General features: G+C 47.2%; 1 protein-coding gene across 2 annotated transcripts in view; it reads left to right on the top strand.

Annotated features, from left to right (window-relative positions):
• REEP1 (receptor accessory protein 1) overlaps positions 1–14,828 on the top strand; it is a 97,327-nt gene that overhangs the window by 48,791 nt on the left and 33,708 nt on the right. For both annotated transcript variants that reach the window (XM_045017294.1, XM_045017295.1), the window contains exons 5-6: positions 517–630; positions 12,170–12,338. In XM_045017294.1, the coding sequence (XP_044873229.1) occupies positions 517–630; positions 12,170–12,338 (283 nt within the window). The remainder of the gene's footprint in view (positions 1–516; positions 631–12,169; positions 12,339–14,828) is intronic.

Below are 14,828 nucleotides of genomic sequence, written 5' to 3'. Positions count from 1 at the left end.
TTTGTAATTACAATATGTGCTACCTCTTATGCTAACCAATCTGTTCCACCTTCCATTTAGCTGTGATTCTCAGAATACCTTTCCCAGACCTGAAGAAGAGCTCTGAAAGCTTGTCTCTCTCACCAACAGAAGCTGATCCAATAAAAGATATTACCTCACCCGCCTTGTCTCTCTAATATCCTGGCTCCAACACAGCCACAACCACACTGCATGTAGCTGGGGTGTCATTTCTGGAAGCACTGCCTTCTCCAGGTTAGGGGAGCGGGGACTGGGTGGGAGTCGGGACTGCTTGTCTCTGTTCCACTCACAGGATAAAAGCAACTCCCAGAGGTTTCAGTGGAAGCTACTGCTTCCCTACCATCCTCTTTTCCTTTCCAAGTATTGGCTGTAAATATCTCTCCAGCTGGTGGGAGAGAGGGAGATGCCCGCCTCCATGAATGATGGCGTGACCCTTGAGAGAGATGGCAGGAGGTCTGAACTCTTCCCTCTTGTGCTTTTTTTTGTCTTGCGCGACAGGAAATTGATGACTGCCTCGTCCAAGCCAAGGATCGGAGCTACGATGCCCTGGTGCACTTTGGGAAGCGAGGACTGAATGTGGCAGCAACGGCAGCTGTGATGGCGGCTTCCAAGGTAACAGCCGGGAGAGCGCAGGTCACGGTGGTGCCGTTAGCATCTCAATTGGGTCTGGGTCCATTGTCTGTGGAAACAACACAGTGGGGCGGAGAGGAGAGAGGAGGAAGGCGGGGGGAGAGTCCAGAATTCTTTCAGTGGTTATGATCCTGCCTCCCAGCGTCCTGTTCATCAGCCTCACGGGTGCATCTTGGTATGAACACATTATGCAAGACCATGATGCTGTGAGAGTGAATGAAGGGGATAAACGCAAGGGGCCAAGCCTTACCTTCAGGTCTGCGTGAGGGCCTCTGCTGAGCAGGACGCGGAGCAGCACACTCTATCCTTATGATGATGCACAATTAGATTTCCATGAGTGATATAGATTCATCATACCCTGGAACAGTTAATACACCAGGCTGGGCAATTGCCTAATGGCTCCTTTGAGGAAAAATTAAGCTGAGCTGTCCAGTTATTCCCTGCCCCCTTTCAGAGGAGAAAGCACAGAGTAGGACTGAGGAAGGAGACCCCACACCAGGCCTGTTGTTGTTTCATTGGATTGTTAAAAATGCTGGCTAACATTCTGACCTCTAATTTGAATGCTAACATCAAATCAATAAAATCTGAGGCTTCTGAACATTAAATGATCATCTGCTGGGGTCAGGAAGGATCTCTTCTTTCATACCCTGTACAATCATATGATTGACTAGGTACATTATTACGTTGAGTGAAGGGGGGAGATCACATTCCTTTGAAGCAGCAGATATTGGTCACTTTTGGAGACAGGATGCTGGACGTGATGGAGAAATGGTCTCATCTGACCTGGCATGTCCTGTGCTCTAGTCCTGGGTTAGATCTAGTACAAGAAAAAGCCGTGATCTGTTTTCGCCAAAGGTACAGCAGCAATTTGTAGTGGGAAATGGACTCTGTTATGGTTAATGTGGGAGTCCAGAGACCTGGATTCTGATGTCTGTCACAGGCTTCTTGTATGATCTTGGGCATATCATTTGTTCTCCCTCTGCCTCAGTTTCCTCATCTGTAAAATAGGAATACTGCTTCCCTGTATCATGGGGGACTATGAGGCTGAAAACCTGAATGTTTGCAGGGCACTTTGAGGTTCTTAGATGGAAAGTGCTCTAGATATGCAAAGCAGACACCCACATTGTTCTGTATGACATCTGTACTGCTACACACACGCCTGGTGCTACAGTAATATTGAGATCTGTTTTAAATGTGCAAAAGCCAAGAATGCTTATTTTGTTCCCTGCTCACAGTCGTCTGTTTCTAGATGTTGAGCTGACGTGATGGTGTATGTGTGATGGTCCCTACAATATCTCCACACAACAGTGAGACATTTGGCTGACACCTGGCCTATGCCGAGGCCGTTTATGCCACTCTAGCAGCATAAAAGGGCCTTAAAATGGGCAGCAGCAGTCTGCTGAGAGTATCACTGTCTCCGTATTGCCTTTGCTCCTAGCACATGGTATAGATGCACTGATGTCCCTGGTGCACTGCACTATGTCTGTCTCTGCTTTCCAGTGCCTGCAGGAGCACATGGAAGCAGAGTATAAGTTAGAGCAGCCCTGAGGCTGCTCTGATTTACACTTGGGGCTTGGAAGGGCCCTGTCCAACCCCAGAATATGGCCTAAAGCCTTTGTGCCCCACCTCTCCCTCCCTGCCCTGAGCACAGGAACAGAATAATTGAGTCTTGGGCCCTTTCTCAAAATGCTTGTTTTCCACCTTGTGAGGATATGTACACAGCTCCAGTGTTAGCAGGAGGCCAGGTGGAAGGGAGGCTGGGAATGGCCGTAGGGAAGAAGGTCTGCAGTAAAAGAAGGGGGACAGAGTAGTTTTAGGATGATAGTTTTCCTTGATCTAATGGAGATCCTTGTTCAGTGTTAGAAGAAAGTATCTCTTTCTGTGATTCTTTACCATTGTCACACCTTACCTTTGGTTCTCATCCTGCCCCTGCCGCTGCAGTATCTGATCACCTCACAGTCTTCAATGTATTTATCCTCACAACACACCTATGAGGTAGGGAAGTGCTACTATCTCCATTTCAGATGGGGAATAGAGGCACAGAGAGGCTAAATGAGTTGCCCAGAGTCACAGAAGAAGTTGATGGTAGAGCATGGACTTGACTTGGTTTCAGGCTTGGGCCCTAACCACTGAACCATCCTCCCTGTCTACGACCTATTCGAATGCCTACTCCTAGGGACAGCATTATAAATTAGGCTAGTACCCATAACAGGTAAGAAGTTTTACCGAGCTGCTTGTTTTCAGCAGTGGGAGAGTGGTTTAATGGCTAGCTCAGGGGATTAGTACTGGAACAATTTGAGGCATTTGTAACAAAACAATCACTCTGTTCTATTCCTAGCTCTGGAAGGGAGTTTAATCTAATGGTTAGAGTAGAGGCTGGAGTTGGGATTCCTGGGTTCTGCCGTCAGTTCAGTGTTTGGCCTTTGACAAGCCACTCACTTCTCTGTGCCTCAATTTTTTCACCTGAAAAAGGTATAATACTTCTCTGCATTCCTAGGTGTTGAGTTTTAATGACTTTATTATGGTCTGAAGAGCACATCAGGTGACAGACAGTGAATAAAACCAAAATATAGCTGTCATTAAGGGGAAATGTTTCTCAGCACCCTCGCACCCAAGTTTAGAAAGTGCTCTATCCCCTATTTCAGTCGTCAGCTCCGGGACTCTCACTGGTTTGTCTCCCCTAGCTAGGGTGACCAGACAGCAAATGTGAAAAATTGGGACAGGGGGTGGGGGTAATTGGAGCCTATATAAGAAAAAGACCCCCAAATCAGGACTGTCCCTATAAAATCAGGACATCTGGTCACCCTACCCCTAGCCTTTGGAAGGTGCTAGCTAATACATATTAACAGCCCTGTGGAGACAAGGCAGTTTGCCTTTAACACGTGTTAAACTGCTCAAGTTGAAGCCTAAGGCTGAAGCTAGGTCCCCAAATCCATGTTTCAGCACCACCATAAATGGCCTGGTTTTCAGAAAGGCTGAGCTCTTGCAGCCCCTGTGGAAAATGTGGCCTTACCAAGTAGAGAAAGGAAAGGTCCATCCCATATCCTACTTCAGCTGGAATAACAGGACAGAAATAGATGCTAAGATATCAGGGGCCGCATCCTCAGCTGGTATAAATCACCATCGCATCTGTTGATCTAGGTACCAGGCTCTAGCCCTAAGTTTATTGGGTGCAGGCCCAGTTAAAGTGAGAAATGGACCTAGATCTAAGTACTCTTGAACTTTGAGACATAACCTCTTTTTTTCCTTCTCTCTGGTGAACTAACCGTGTCCCCTCCCAGACCAAGATGCTACAAGCACAGGTTAGAACAGAGGTGGTCAAACTACAGCCCGCGGGCCACATCCAGCCTGTGGGACCATCCTGCCCGGCCTGGGAGGCTAGCCTCAGGCCCTGCTCTCCTGTCCCCCCTCCCCCGCAGTGAAGCCACTGCACGGGCAGCGCTCTGGGCAGCGGGGCTGGGAGCTCCTTCTGAGTAGCGCAGCTGCCAGTCTGACATGCTGCTCTGAGCGGTATGGTAAGGGGGCCGGGGCTGGGTGGTCCTGGGGGGCAGTCGGGACAGGGAGCAGGGGGCCGTTGGATGAGGCGGAGGTTCTAGGGGGCAGATGGGGGATGGTGGGGACGGGGGTTGGATAAGCATGGGAGTCCCGGAGGGGGGCTTGACAGGGGGCAGGGATGTGGATAGGGGTCAGGGGAGAGGGAAGGGGGGGTTGGATAGGCATGGGGTCCCGGGGGGCCTGTCAAGGGGCAGGGGTATGGATAGGGGTCAGAGCAGTCAGGGGACTGGGAGCAGGGGGGTTGGATAGGGGGTGGGATCCTAGGAGGGGGCAGATAGGGGATAAGGAGCGGAGGGGGGTTGGATGGGTCAGGAGTTATGGGGGGGCAGTCAGGGGGTGGGAAGTGGGAGGGGGCAGATAGGGGATGGGGGCCAGGCTGTTTGGGGAGGCACAGCCTTCCCTGCCTGGTCCTCCGTACAGTTTTGCAACCCCAATGTGGCCCTTGGGCCACAAAGTTTGCCCACCCCTGGGCTAGCATATACGTGCCTCCTCCTTAGCTCAGTCAGATCCTCCACTGGCCTGACTGATAAATGGCCTAGATGTTTGATTAGCTGGACACAATTAAAAACAAAAACAAAAAAAATTGTGCTGCCAGGCAAAAATATAGGTCATTACTAGACAGGTGAGGGGCTTTCAGAACTCCAAGCCCTTTGTGCCAATCTCCCTTGCTTGCGCGTACTCTCTCTCTCATGCCCTCTCTCTCAAGATGAGTGGTGAATTTCTGAGGATCTCTGAGTGGAGACAAAGCCAGACATCTGGTGCTCGGTACTCGGCGCAGAGTCCTTGTCCTTGTATCCCCCTTGTGTGGCACCACAGTCCTTCCCTCAGCACACAGTGACTTCAGGAGGGTAAGAACTAAATGGTAGGATCCAGTAACAAGGAGGTAAATCCTGATGTGCAGCCCTCTTCCACTAGTTCAGCCCATTGCCCTCCGAGGGGCACGGAGCTCTGGCCCACTAACAAGATGTGTGTCAATCACCAATCAGACACTTGCTCATATGTTGTCTCTCTTTCCTGGCCCTTCTTCTGGTTTTGCCTTTTAGAGTGTAAGCTCTTCCAGGCTGGGACTACCTTCCAAATGTTTGCACGCCACCTGGCACAACAGGCTCTTTAGGTCTACTGCTATATTGATGATGACGACAATAGTGAACGGGGTTTGAAAAGCTGAAACCTCCTTGCAACAGCCACAGTGTTTTGGATGGGAAAAAAGAGATGGAGAGAGAAGGCATGCATGACTGGCATTGATGAAAAGCCCGTTTGTGCCTAATAGGTCTGAGAGATTGTCCAGGAGTCTGTCATGCGTGTGAAAATATGACCTGAAACACTGCCAGGGTTGGTGGTAATTCTGGCTGTCTCCTAGAAGTGCCAGTCACACAAATTAAGGAGTTAGAATTGCAGCACACACACATCGCCCTGGATCTCCAAAGCCTTTAAGGCCTGATCCAAAGCCCACTGGTGTCAGTGGAATGACTCCTATTGACGCCACTGGGCTTTGGATCAGGCCCTCAGAAAAGATCCTTGCTCTACCCTGTCTGTTTGGGTCAGTTCTTCCTCCCTGGGCAAACTCCGTCCCCCTCTCTCAGGTACCAGCAGGCTTCTAGCTCCCACATAGGAGATTGCTGCCTTGGCATAATTCGCCAGAGGAGAGCTGCAGAGCTCTCTGCTTCAAACTGCATGTGGAGCTGAGTGATGTGGGGAGGGAGAACACTGCATTGGGCAGGGTGGATTTCCTTCCTTTGATCACATGCATCGAGCCCTCTTTGATAATTAAAGCCCTCTGCTTGTGGAAGATTCACCCCCGTGCCTGCCTGTCTAAGGTATCTGATGAAAACTGTTCACAGCACTTCACACATCCATCAAGGTGAGGACCCTATCGTGTCCCTAGTCTTTGTGGTCAGGATTTTCAAAAGTGGTAAGTGATTTTGGGTGCCCAGCGTGAGGGACCTTAAAGGGGCCGGCCTGGCTTCCAGGAGGGGCCGAGCACCTGCCCTGTGAAATCAGGCCCCCTTTAAGTGTCTCAAGTTGGGCACTCAAAAGCAGTGGTCACTTGAAAAGCCTTGGCTTCGTTGTATGGGGCTAGTCAAGAGAAGGACGCACAGCTTCCTTGAGGCATATCGTCCTGTGCTGGCTATTTCAGTTGTAAGCAGAGTCAGGATGAGCTCTACTCTGACATCTGGTGGTAAATTATGGGGAGTGTGGAAAGGAATTTCAGGTATTTGCATTGGCACACCCACCCTACCTAGTATAGAACACTGCAGCCTGGGATGGTTATTTTGACAGCTCTGGGATCCCCAATTTCTTTGTTATTGGGGCAGGAGGAATAAAGTGTTGTCACCCTGATTATGTGAATGAGGAACTATGAGACTGCTTTATGACAGAGATGTCTCAACATCAGTGAAGTAGCACTTGCTAGACAAGGGACATGGGTGCCAAAACCCAGTGAAATGAGAGAGGTTGGGGATTGGTGTGTGTACCTGGTGGTATGGCCCCTTTTTGAGGGCCTGGAACACCAATTGTACATCCTCCTCTCTCCACTGTTGAAGAGCAGAGCTAATTTTGAATCCATTAGGAGTCCATTTAGAAGCTGCTGAGCTGAATTCATGTAGGGCCAATGGTGCACCAGCACCTTGGCTCCCCTACTATAAACTGAAATCACTAAAAGAGCTAAGCTTACTGAGCTGAGATCACTGAGTACTGTGGGGGAGCCTGAAGATCTACCGCTAAGCAGCTGGCAGAGCGGAGCAGTTTGCAGCATGTTGGAGCAGCCCACGGAACAGTGAGCAGAGTGGAGCGGTTTGCGGGAGCGGCTCACGGGTCGGCTGGAGGAGCAGCACAGCTAGTGGAGTGGAGCTGGTTGTGGTGAAGGCTGCAGCAGAACTCCACGGAGAGGTGGAGCAGTTTGCAGCACGTTGGAGCAGCCCATGGAACAGTGAGCAGTGTGGAGCGGTTTGCGGGGGCGGCGGGAGCGGCTCACAGGTCAGCTGGAGGAGTGGCACAGCTGGTGGAGTGGAGCTGGTCGTGGTGAAGGCTGCAGCAGAACTCCACGGAGAGGCGGAGCAGTTGGCCCTGGCCCACATAAAGTGCCCCTTAACACCCTGTGTGCGCCCCCCCATTTCCACCCAGGCTGGGGGGGGGGGGGGAAACTCTGCAGATAAACTTTTGAACTCTGTAGTGGCACTGACCAGAAACAGAGACTTTTGGGTTGTTGGACTTTGGGGCGATTGGACTTAAGACCCTAAGGGGGAAAGGACATTGCCAAACATACTTGGAGGTGGGTTTTTTGCTTATGGTTTGTGTTATAATTCTGTTTGTGGTGTTTCTCCAGCGTGATGCTGCATTGTTTCCCTCCTTTATTAAAAGGATTTTGCTACACTCGGACTCCGTGCTCGCGAGTGGGGAAGTATTGCCTCCTAGAGGCACCTGGTGGGGTGTATGTAATTGTCCCAGGTCACTGGGTGGGGGCTCGAGCTGGTTTTGCATTGTGTTATTGAAACGGAACCCCTGGATACTGAACCCGGCCCTTGTTGCTGCCAACTCAGAGGGGCAGAAGGGTTACACAGCATTTCTCCAATTACTTCAGCACCATGGCAGAGGAGCACCATATCTCTTAACAGCAGAACTCACCACTGCTTCGGGTTTCTTTTTCACTAACTACACTACAAACCAAACACATACTCAAACTCTTCACTGCACCACACCCAGGGCAGGGCGGCTATTTAATTCCCCCCCTTCTGTTGGGTGTTTCTTTGATGTAAATCCGGCCCCAATCAAAGGTGAAGGTGACATATAGCCAAAGCACAGGAGGGCAGAGTCACGCTGCAAACGTGGAGAGAGTAGATTAGGAGGAACTGTCTGCCGGCCTTGATGTAAAGTCCCCAGGAGAGGAAATGAACTGCACAAACCAAACAGCTGGATATAATGAACACACACCATCACGTTACAGTGAGCAAATGTCCCTGTTTCCTTATTACTGTCCTAGCATTATTTTTGTCACACTCTGTCGTGGTTACAGGGAAGATGTGGAATCAAGATGGAATGGAGCGTTGGTGTGTGTTCATATTGCTCTATGATGGCTAGTCTATGGAGGTGATAAATCTTAATACTATCACAGCCCTTTTAGCTCATGGGGAAGAGGCCTCTATTTTAGAGCATAAGATCCTGGCTTCTATTCCCATAGCTTACGCTTGTATCCGGCTGTGATAGCTTCTGGGTGCAGCCATCAGCTCTTTACAGTGTCACAGAATCTCAGGGTTGGAAGGGACCTCAGGAGGTCACCTAGTCCCACCCTGCTCAAAGCAGGACCAATCCCCAGACAGATTTTTACCCCAGTTCGTTCCCTAAATGCCCTCCCCCTGGATTGAACTCACAGCCCTGGGTTTAGCAGGCCAATGCGCAAAACCACTGAGCTATTTAAGTAGGTATAGCACAATTTCTCACGCTGCCTCCCAGTGACCAGAACTAAGATAGCTGCCAACATGCCAGTTAGTGGTACATGAACCTCACCTAGCACTGTTTCTATACTGGCAGTAAACGCAACAGCACTTAGTCCCTGTTGACACCAATGGGAATTCCTCATATGGATTTCAAACATGCCAGGAGATTTGATGCTCATAGGGTGAGGAGAGCCTAGCCGTGTAAAGAGTGAAGTGATGATACTTGGTGCTTTTGATACAAGCACTTTACAAACATGTATGACTGTTCTTATCAATGGCTATTAGCCAAGATGGTCAGGGACATAACACCAGGCTCTGGGTGTCTTTCAACTGCCAGAAGCTGGGACTGGATGACGGGATGGATTACTCAAAATTGCCCTGTTCATTCCCTCCAAAGCACCTGGCATTGGCCAGTGTTAGAAGACAAAATACTGAGTTAGATGAACCATTGGTCTGACCCAATATGGCTGTGAGTTAGGTGTTATTTTTCCCCATCTCTCAGATGGAAAAACTGAGGCAAGGAGAAGTTAAATAAATTACTCATCCGAGGTTACAGATGGACTTCCTTGCCCATCCTCTCTGTCGCCACTCCATGCAACTGCATCTGTATGTCCTCTCTATGGTCCTTCAAGGGCACCTCTCTAGGCTCCTGGCTCCTCAGCCATCACCTTTGTTGGGCAGAGATCCGCATCTCACCAGGATTTTTTCCAGGCTACTCAGTTCACTGCCTACTGTGTGATATCCCCAGTAAGCCAGACTGCCTAAACAGGCCAGCACTTGCCCTTTGCATTCTCTTCAGAGGTTATGAACAGCATGATTGCTAGTCGTTACAAGTTACCACACAGCTCTTTATAAGCAGCTATATTTATTCTTAAGGTGAGAGCATTACGGAGAAATAATATTAAAACAATGAAACAGTACAAATGTTAATAAGGTCCCAGCGTGATTAAGCACTGGAATAAATTGCCTAGGGAGATTGTGGAATCTCTGTTTTCAGAGATTTTTAAGAGCAGGTTAGACCAACACCTGTCAGGGATGGTCTAGATAATACTTAGTCCTGCCTTGAGTGTAGGGGACTGGGCTAGATGACCTCTTGAGGTCCCTTCTATGATAATAGCTTACCAGAGGTCACCCCCTGACTCCAACAAAGGCTCTGGCAGGAAATTAGTCCTTCAAATCTCACAAAGAGGTTCTTCTGTGGTTACAAGTTCATAACAGCCTTGGCTTAGAACCAGAACAACAATGAATAGTTCAGTCTCTCTTTTATACAGCTCAGGCCTTTGATCTTGGCCTAGTGAACAGGCGATCAGTAGACAATGGTCCCCTCTTCAGGGCATAGCTTCCAAAGGCTGGGTTTTTGCATAACTGGGGTGGATTTCCCAGGAAATCCATGACACGTGTATTGTCCCAAAATACCAAGGATGGTCCGGGCCCACAGTAATACGTAACCTTCGCATTTAATACAACAGGCTCCAAAGACACGTAATCTTAATTCAATAAGGTTTTTCAAAGATATTGCTATAGCTTTCACACTAACCTTCTCCCATCCTCCATCTGCATGCATCCCTAGCACATCACTGCCCCCCTCAGAACCTTGAGCTGGCCTGGATTACATTTACCCCGAATGCATAGGTCAGGGGTCGGCAACCTTTCAGAAGTGGTGTGTGTTAAGTCTTCATTTATTCACTCTAATTTAAGGTCTCGCGTGCCAGTAATACATTTTAATGTTTTTAGAAGGTCTCTTTCTCTGAGTCTATAATATATAACTAAACTATTGTTTAGTAAATAAGTATTGTAAAGTAAATAAGGTTTCAAAATGTTTAAGAAGCTTCATTTAAAATTAAATGAAATGTAGAGCCCCGGTGGCCAGGATCCAGGCAGTGTGAGTGCCGCTGAAAATCAGCTCGCATGCCGCCTTCGTGATCCGTGCCATAGGTTGCCTACCTCCCTGGCATAGGCGCTGACTTTTATTTTTCCCGGTGGGTGCTCCACCCCTGCTCCGCCTTGAGGCCCTGCCCTCGCTCTACCTTGGATCACTTGCTGGAGGATTCTCTGTACCTTGAAGTCATTAAACCACAAGTTGAGGACTTCAGTAGCTCAGACGTAGGTCAGGGGTTTGTTACAGGAGTGGGTAGGTGAGATTCTGTGGCCTACGTTGTGCAGGAGGTCAGACTGGAAGATCATGATGGTCCCTTCTGACCTTAAAGTCTATGAGTCTAGACTTTAGATTCCCAACAAGACTAGTGTGAAGAACGTAATCATCAAAACTAAACCAGGACTAGCAAACATTTCCCACTCAGATGAGATTGTCATGGGAACACCCAATGCCTGCCCAGTTTACAGTGTGTGGCTTTTGTGTACTCCACTCTAAAATCCTCTCCAGTCTCATCAGCAAAATATCTTAAAAGTTCTTTGCTAGTAATTAGGTCAAATCCAATAGTTAGTCAGGGGGGTTGATCGTTTGTTTTTTCATGTAACTCTCATTGTTGCCGCTGTATTGGCCAAGTTGCTGTGTTTGCTTTTCATAGCAGAATCCCCCATACAGCTGAGGGGGCAAATTCTGCCCTCACTTTTTTTATTTATTTATTTTTAAACTGGACTGCATTCCTTTAAGTACCAACCATTCACATAGAAAAACTGTGTTCCTGTCGTTCAGGAATATACCTCTTGTGGCTTGATTTAAAGGTAACCTGCAAAGGGAAGTAAATGAATGTGGGGCCTTTATTGCTTCTTTGTGTGGTATGGAGAAGATCTGGAATGTTTCTTGGTTTTTAAAAGGATTTTGCTGTAACATTAGAAATTCAGATCTTGTCTGCCTTGGAGATGCTCTGAGCAACTGGAGAACTAGTAGGCTGCTGCCATGCAGAAACCATGGAAGTGATTAACTTAGAATGACAGTGATTTTGATCTAGTAGGTTTAAATCTCTATTTGTTTTTTTCATTTTGTCACACACCTGTTTAAGTCAAACACTTGCTCCTTTCATTAAGGTCTGAAGCAGCTTCTGGGGCACACAGCTGAGCCATCCTAAGTTCTCCAGCAAAAGTCTGAAAGACCAGACTTTAGGTAATTGGGGGCACTAAAGGAAAAAGGAAACAGAATGAATTGTTTTACAAACCCATTTTCTCCCCGCTCAGTAGGGGGAGCATCTCCACTTGATGAATTCCCTCCTCTCCTCCTCCTGAATGACTGCAGTAACATAGGCTACATCGACACTGCAGCACTTGCACCAGTGTAGCACTTGTGGTGAAGATGCTCTAAGCCAAGGGGAGAGAGATCTCCCGTCAGCTTAATAACTCCTCCCTCTGATAGGCGGTAGCTATGTTGGCTGGAGAAGCTCTCCTGCCGACATAGCACAGTCTACACCAGTGCTTAGGTCGGTATAACTTACCAGGGGTGTGGATTAGTCACACCCCTGAGCAATGTATAACTTACATTTCTCAAAAGTAACCTGTAATATAGACAGAATCTTAGAAGGAGTGGGGCTTAAAATGTGTCATGGCCTCTGACTTGTGTGTATTGTTTGTTTGACTAGGGTCAAGGGGCCCTGTCTGAGAGACTCAGAAGCTTTAGCATGCAGGATCTCTCAACCATTCGAGGAGACAGCAGCAGTCCTGTACCTCCTCCAGTCACTGTACGAACAAGCAGCAAACAGAGCAAGCCCAAAACATCCAGAAGTGCATCAGAAAGCACGGGCAGCTCAGGTAAGTCTCAGCATTTTCCTCGGTCTTGTGTTGTTATCTGAAGTTTTTTTCCTCTACTCACTGATCCTCAAAGGGGAGAAACAGAGGAATGCAGGAAGCACTGGCTCAAGGACATGGAGATACACAGATATTGTAATGCTTAAGTTCACAGGATAGCATCACAGCTTAGTGTCAGGGCAATTAAAGGAGGGAGCAAGATTGCTGTGTGGTGGCCCCCATTTTGTCCAACACCAAGGATTGAACCTTAAACTTCCAGAGGAGAGAAGCATGAGTTTCTACAGCTTGAACTAATGTAGTGCCTCTCAACCTTTCCAGACTACTGTACCCATTTCAGGAGTCTGATCTGTCTTGCATGCCACAAGTTACACCTCACTTAAAAACTATTTGCTTCCAAAATCAGAGCTAAAGATACAAAAGTGTCACAGCACACTGTTACTGAAACATTGCTTACTTTCCTATTTTATAATTATATGGTAAAAGTGAATCAGTTGGAATATAAATATTGTACTTATATTTCAGCGTATAGAGCAATATAAACAAGTCATTGTCTGTATGAAATTGTAGTTTGTACTAACTTCGCTAGTGCTTTTTATGTGGTCTGTTGTAAAACTAGGCAAATATCTAGGTAAGTTGATGTACCCCCTGGAAGACCTCTGAGTAGCCCCAGGAGTACATGTACCCCTGGTTGAGAACAACTGTTTTAAGGGGTCAGGCTCTGGGGCTGGAGACTGCAGCAGATTCTTATCCTCTGCAGGGCAGCACAGAACAGGATGTACGATGCACATTGAACATAGACAAAATAATCCTGCTGCAAGATTGTGTCAATCAGGACAAACATGCCGAGCTGACAGCTCTCATGCACCAGTGGAGTCCAGTGACTGCTGAATGCGGGTGGGTGAAATTGACACGCGCAGTCCATTTATCATAAGGAGTAAAGAGCGTAGGGTAAAATCTTCAAAAGTACTTAAGTGACTTACGCACAAGTCCCATTTTCAGAAATAACTCAGGAGCTTAAGTCTCATTGAAAGTCAATGGGACTTAGGCTCCTAATTTTGTTTTGAAAATGGGACTTACGCTTCTATATCACCTAATTTTGAAAATTGTACCCATGACATGGTGTGTATCTAGTGTGAATTAGGTACACCAGTGCCTACCCTGACTGTCCTCTGAATCACCACTGAAATGTACAGTAGATATGACAGTCATATTTTAAGATACTGAACTATAGACAAAGACAACTCATACATAAACCCCCTATCAAAGTATGTGTAAGGATAGATGCCAAGATTTGAAAGCTATTTATGAGGGATGTTCCATAAGTGTGGGGGAAGGGAGAGGAATAGAAGCAATTGCCTCTGAAATGTATTTGATTAGATTCAGCTTCTAGAAGGACAAAGCAGAAAAGCAGCACAAATTTTGCTTTGTCAGAAAAGTGTGGCGGTCAGAAGAGGGAGAGATTTCATTATAAAGATTTTTGCAAGTTCAGATCCAAAATGTGTGGCTTGAGCCATCTCTGCAGATAAATTAATCTGAAAGCTTGTTCGATAGTGGATTGTCCCAGACAATGTTTTCCAGAACTCTTCTATATCACCCTCAGGCCAAAACTCCTGTAACTCCCCTGCTTGATTCTGGGGAGAGGTAAGGTTCAACTGGAAAGCAGCAGGTTTGTCAGCATTTGAAGGCTGGTCAGTGAAGTGGAAAGTAGAGTTGTTTGAAATCTAGCAATTTCAGTTTCTGGAGGGGTCTGTGTAAATGTTTGCTGGGTTTCAGAATTATGTAAATTTGCAACCCCCTGGCCCAAGGTTTGCTTTGAGTACTGGGATCTACCAGTAATATCTGTTCCTTGGTTACCACCATCATCGTATTTGAGCACCTTACAAATTCTTAAAGTTATAAAACGCAAGGATCTCTGGTGATCTTTTTTCCATCCCCCATTTGTAAGGGTTTGTCTATACACAAACCTACACCAAAATAATAAAAAATTACTTTAAATTCACACGTCTCTTATTCCAGGGCAAGTTTGTGTGTGAACGCACTTGGCTCCAATTTGTGTGTCATATTTTGATTTATTAACAGGACACTCTCAGTCTGAAATAAGAGGGTTCACAACAACAAAATAGGACATTCTTAATCCAAAATAAGTGATCACATGCAGACTTCCACCAAAATAACCAATAAACCTGCTTTAGATATGTGTTTGATTTTGTGGGTAGACCAGCCCTTGTGTTTTATTCTAAAGAGAGTGACACTGGGCTCAAATGAATTCAAACTCGCTCAAAATTGCTGATTTTGGCCTGGTTTCACACTGACACCAGACATTGACCTCGGGTCTTCCAAAGATGGGCCCTGGATAACTGAACTGTTCATGAACCGTTCAGCAAAGTTGGGCTAGGTTCAGAGTTCCTCGCAAAAATCAAGGATCCAGGTGATTTGTGTGTGATTTGGTGTTTTGTAATGAAATTTGTAAACAGTGTGTGTGTGCAAATGAGA

Source organism: Mauremys mutica, chromosome 5 (genome assembly GCF_020497125.1).
Source record: "Mauremys mutica isolate MM-2020 ecotype Southern chromosome 5, ASM2049712v1, whole genome shotgun sequence".
NCBI classification, from domain to species: domain Eukaryota; kingdom Metazoa; phylum Chordata; order Testudines; family Geoemydidae; genus Mauremys; species Mauremys mutica.
This window is presented reverse-complemented; position numbering and strand designations above follow the sequence as displayed.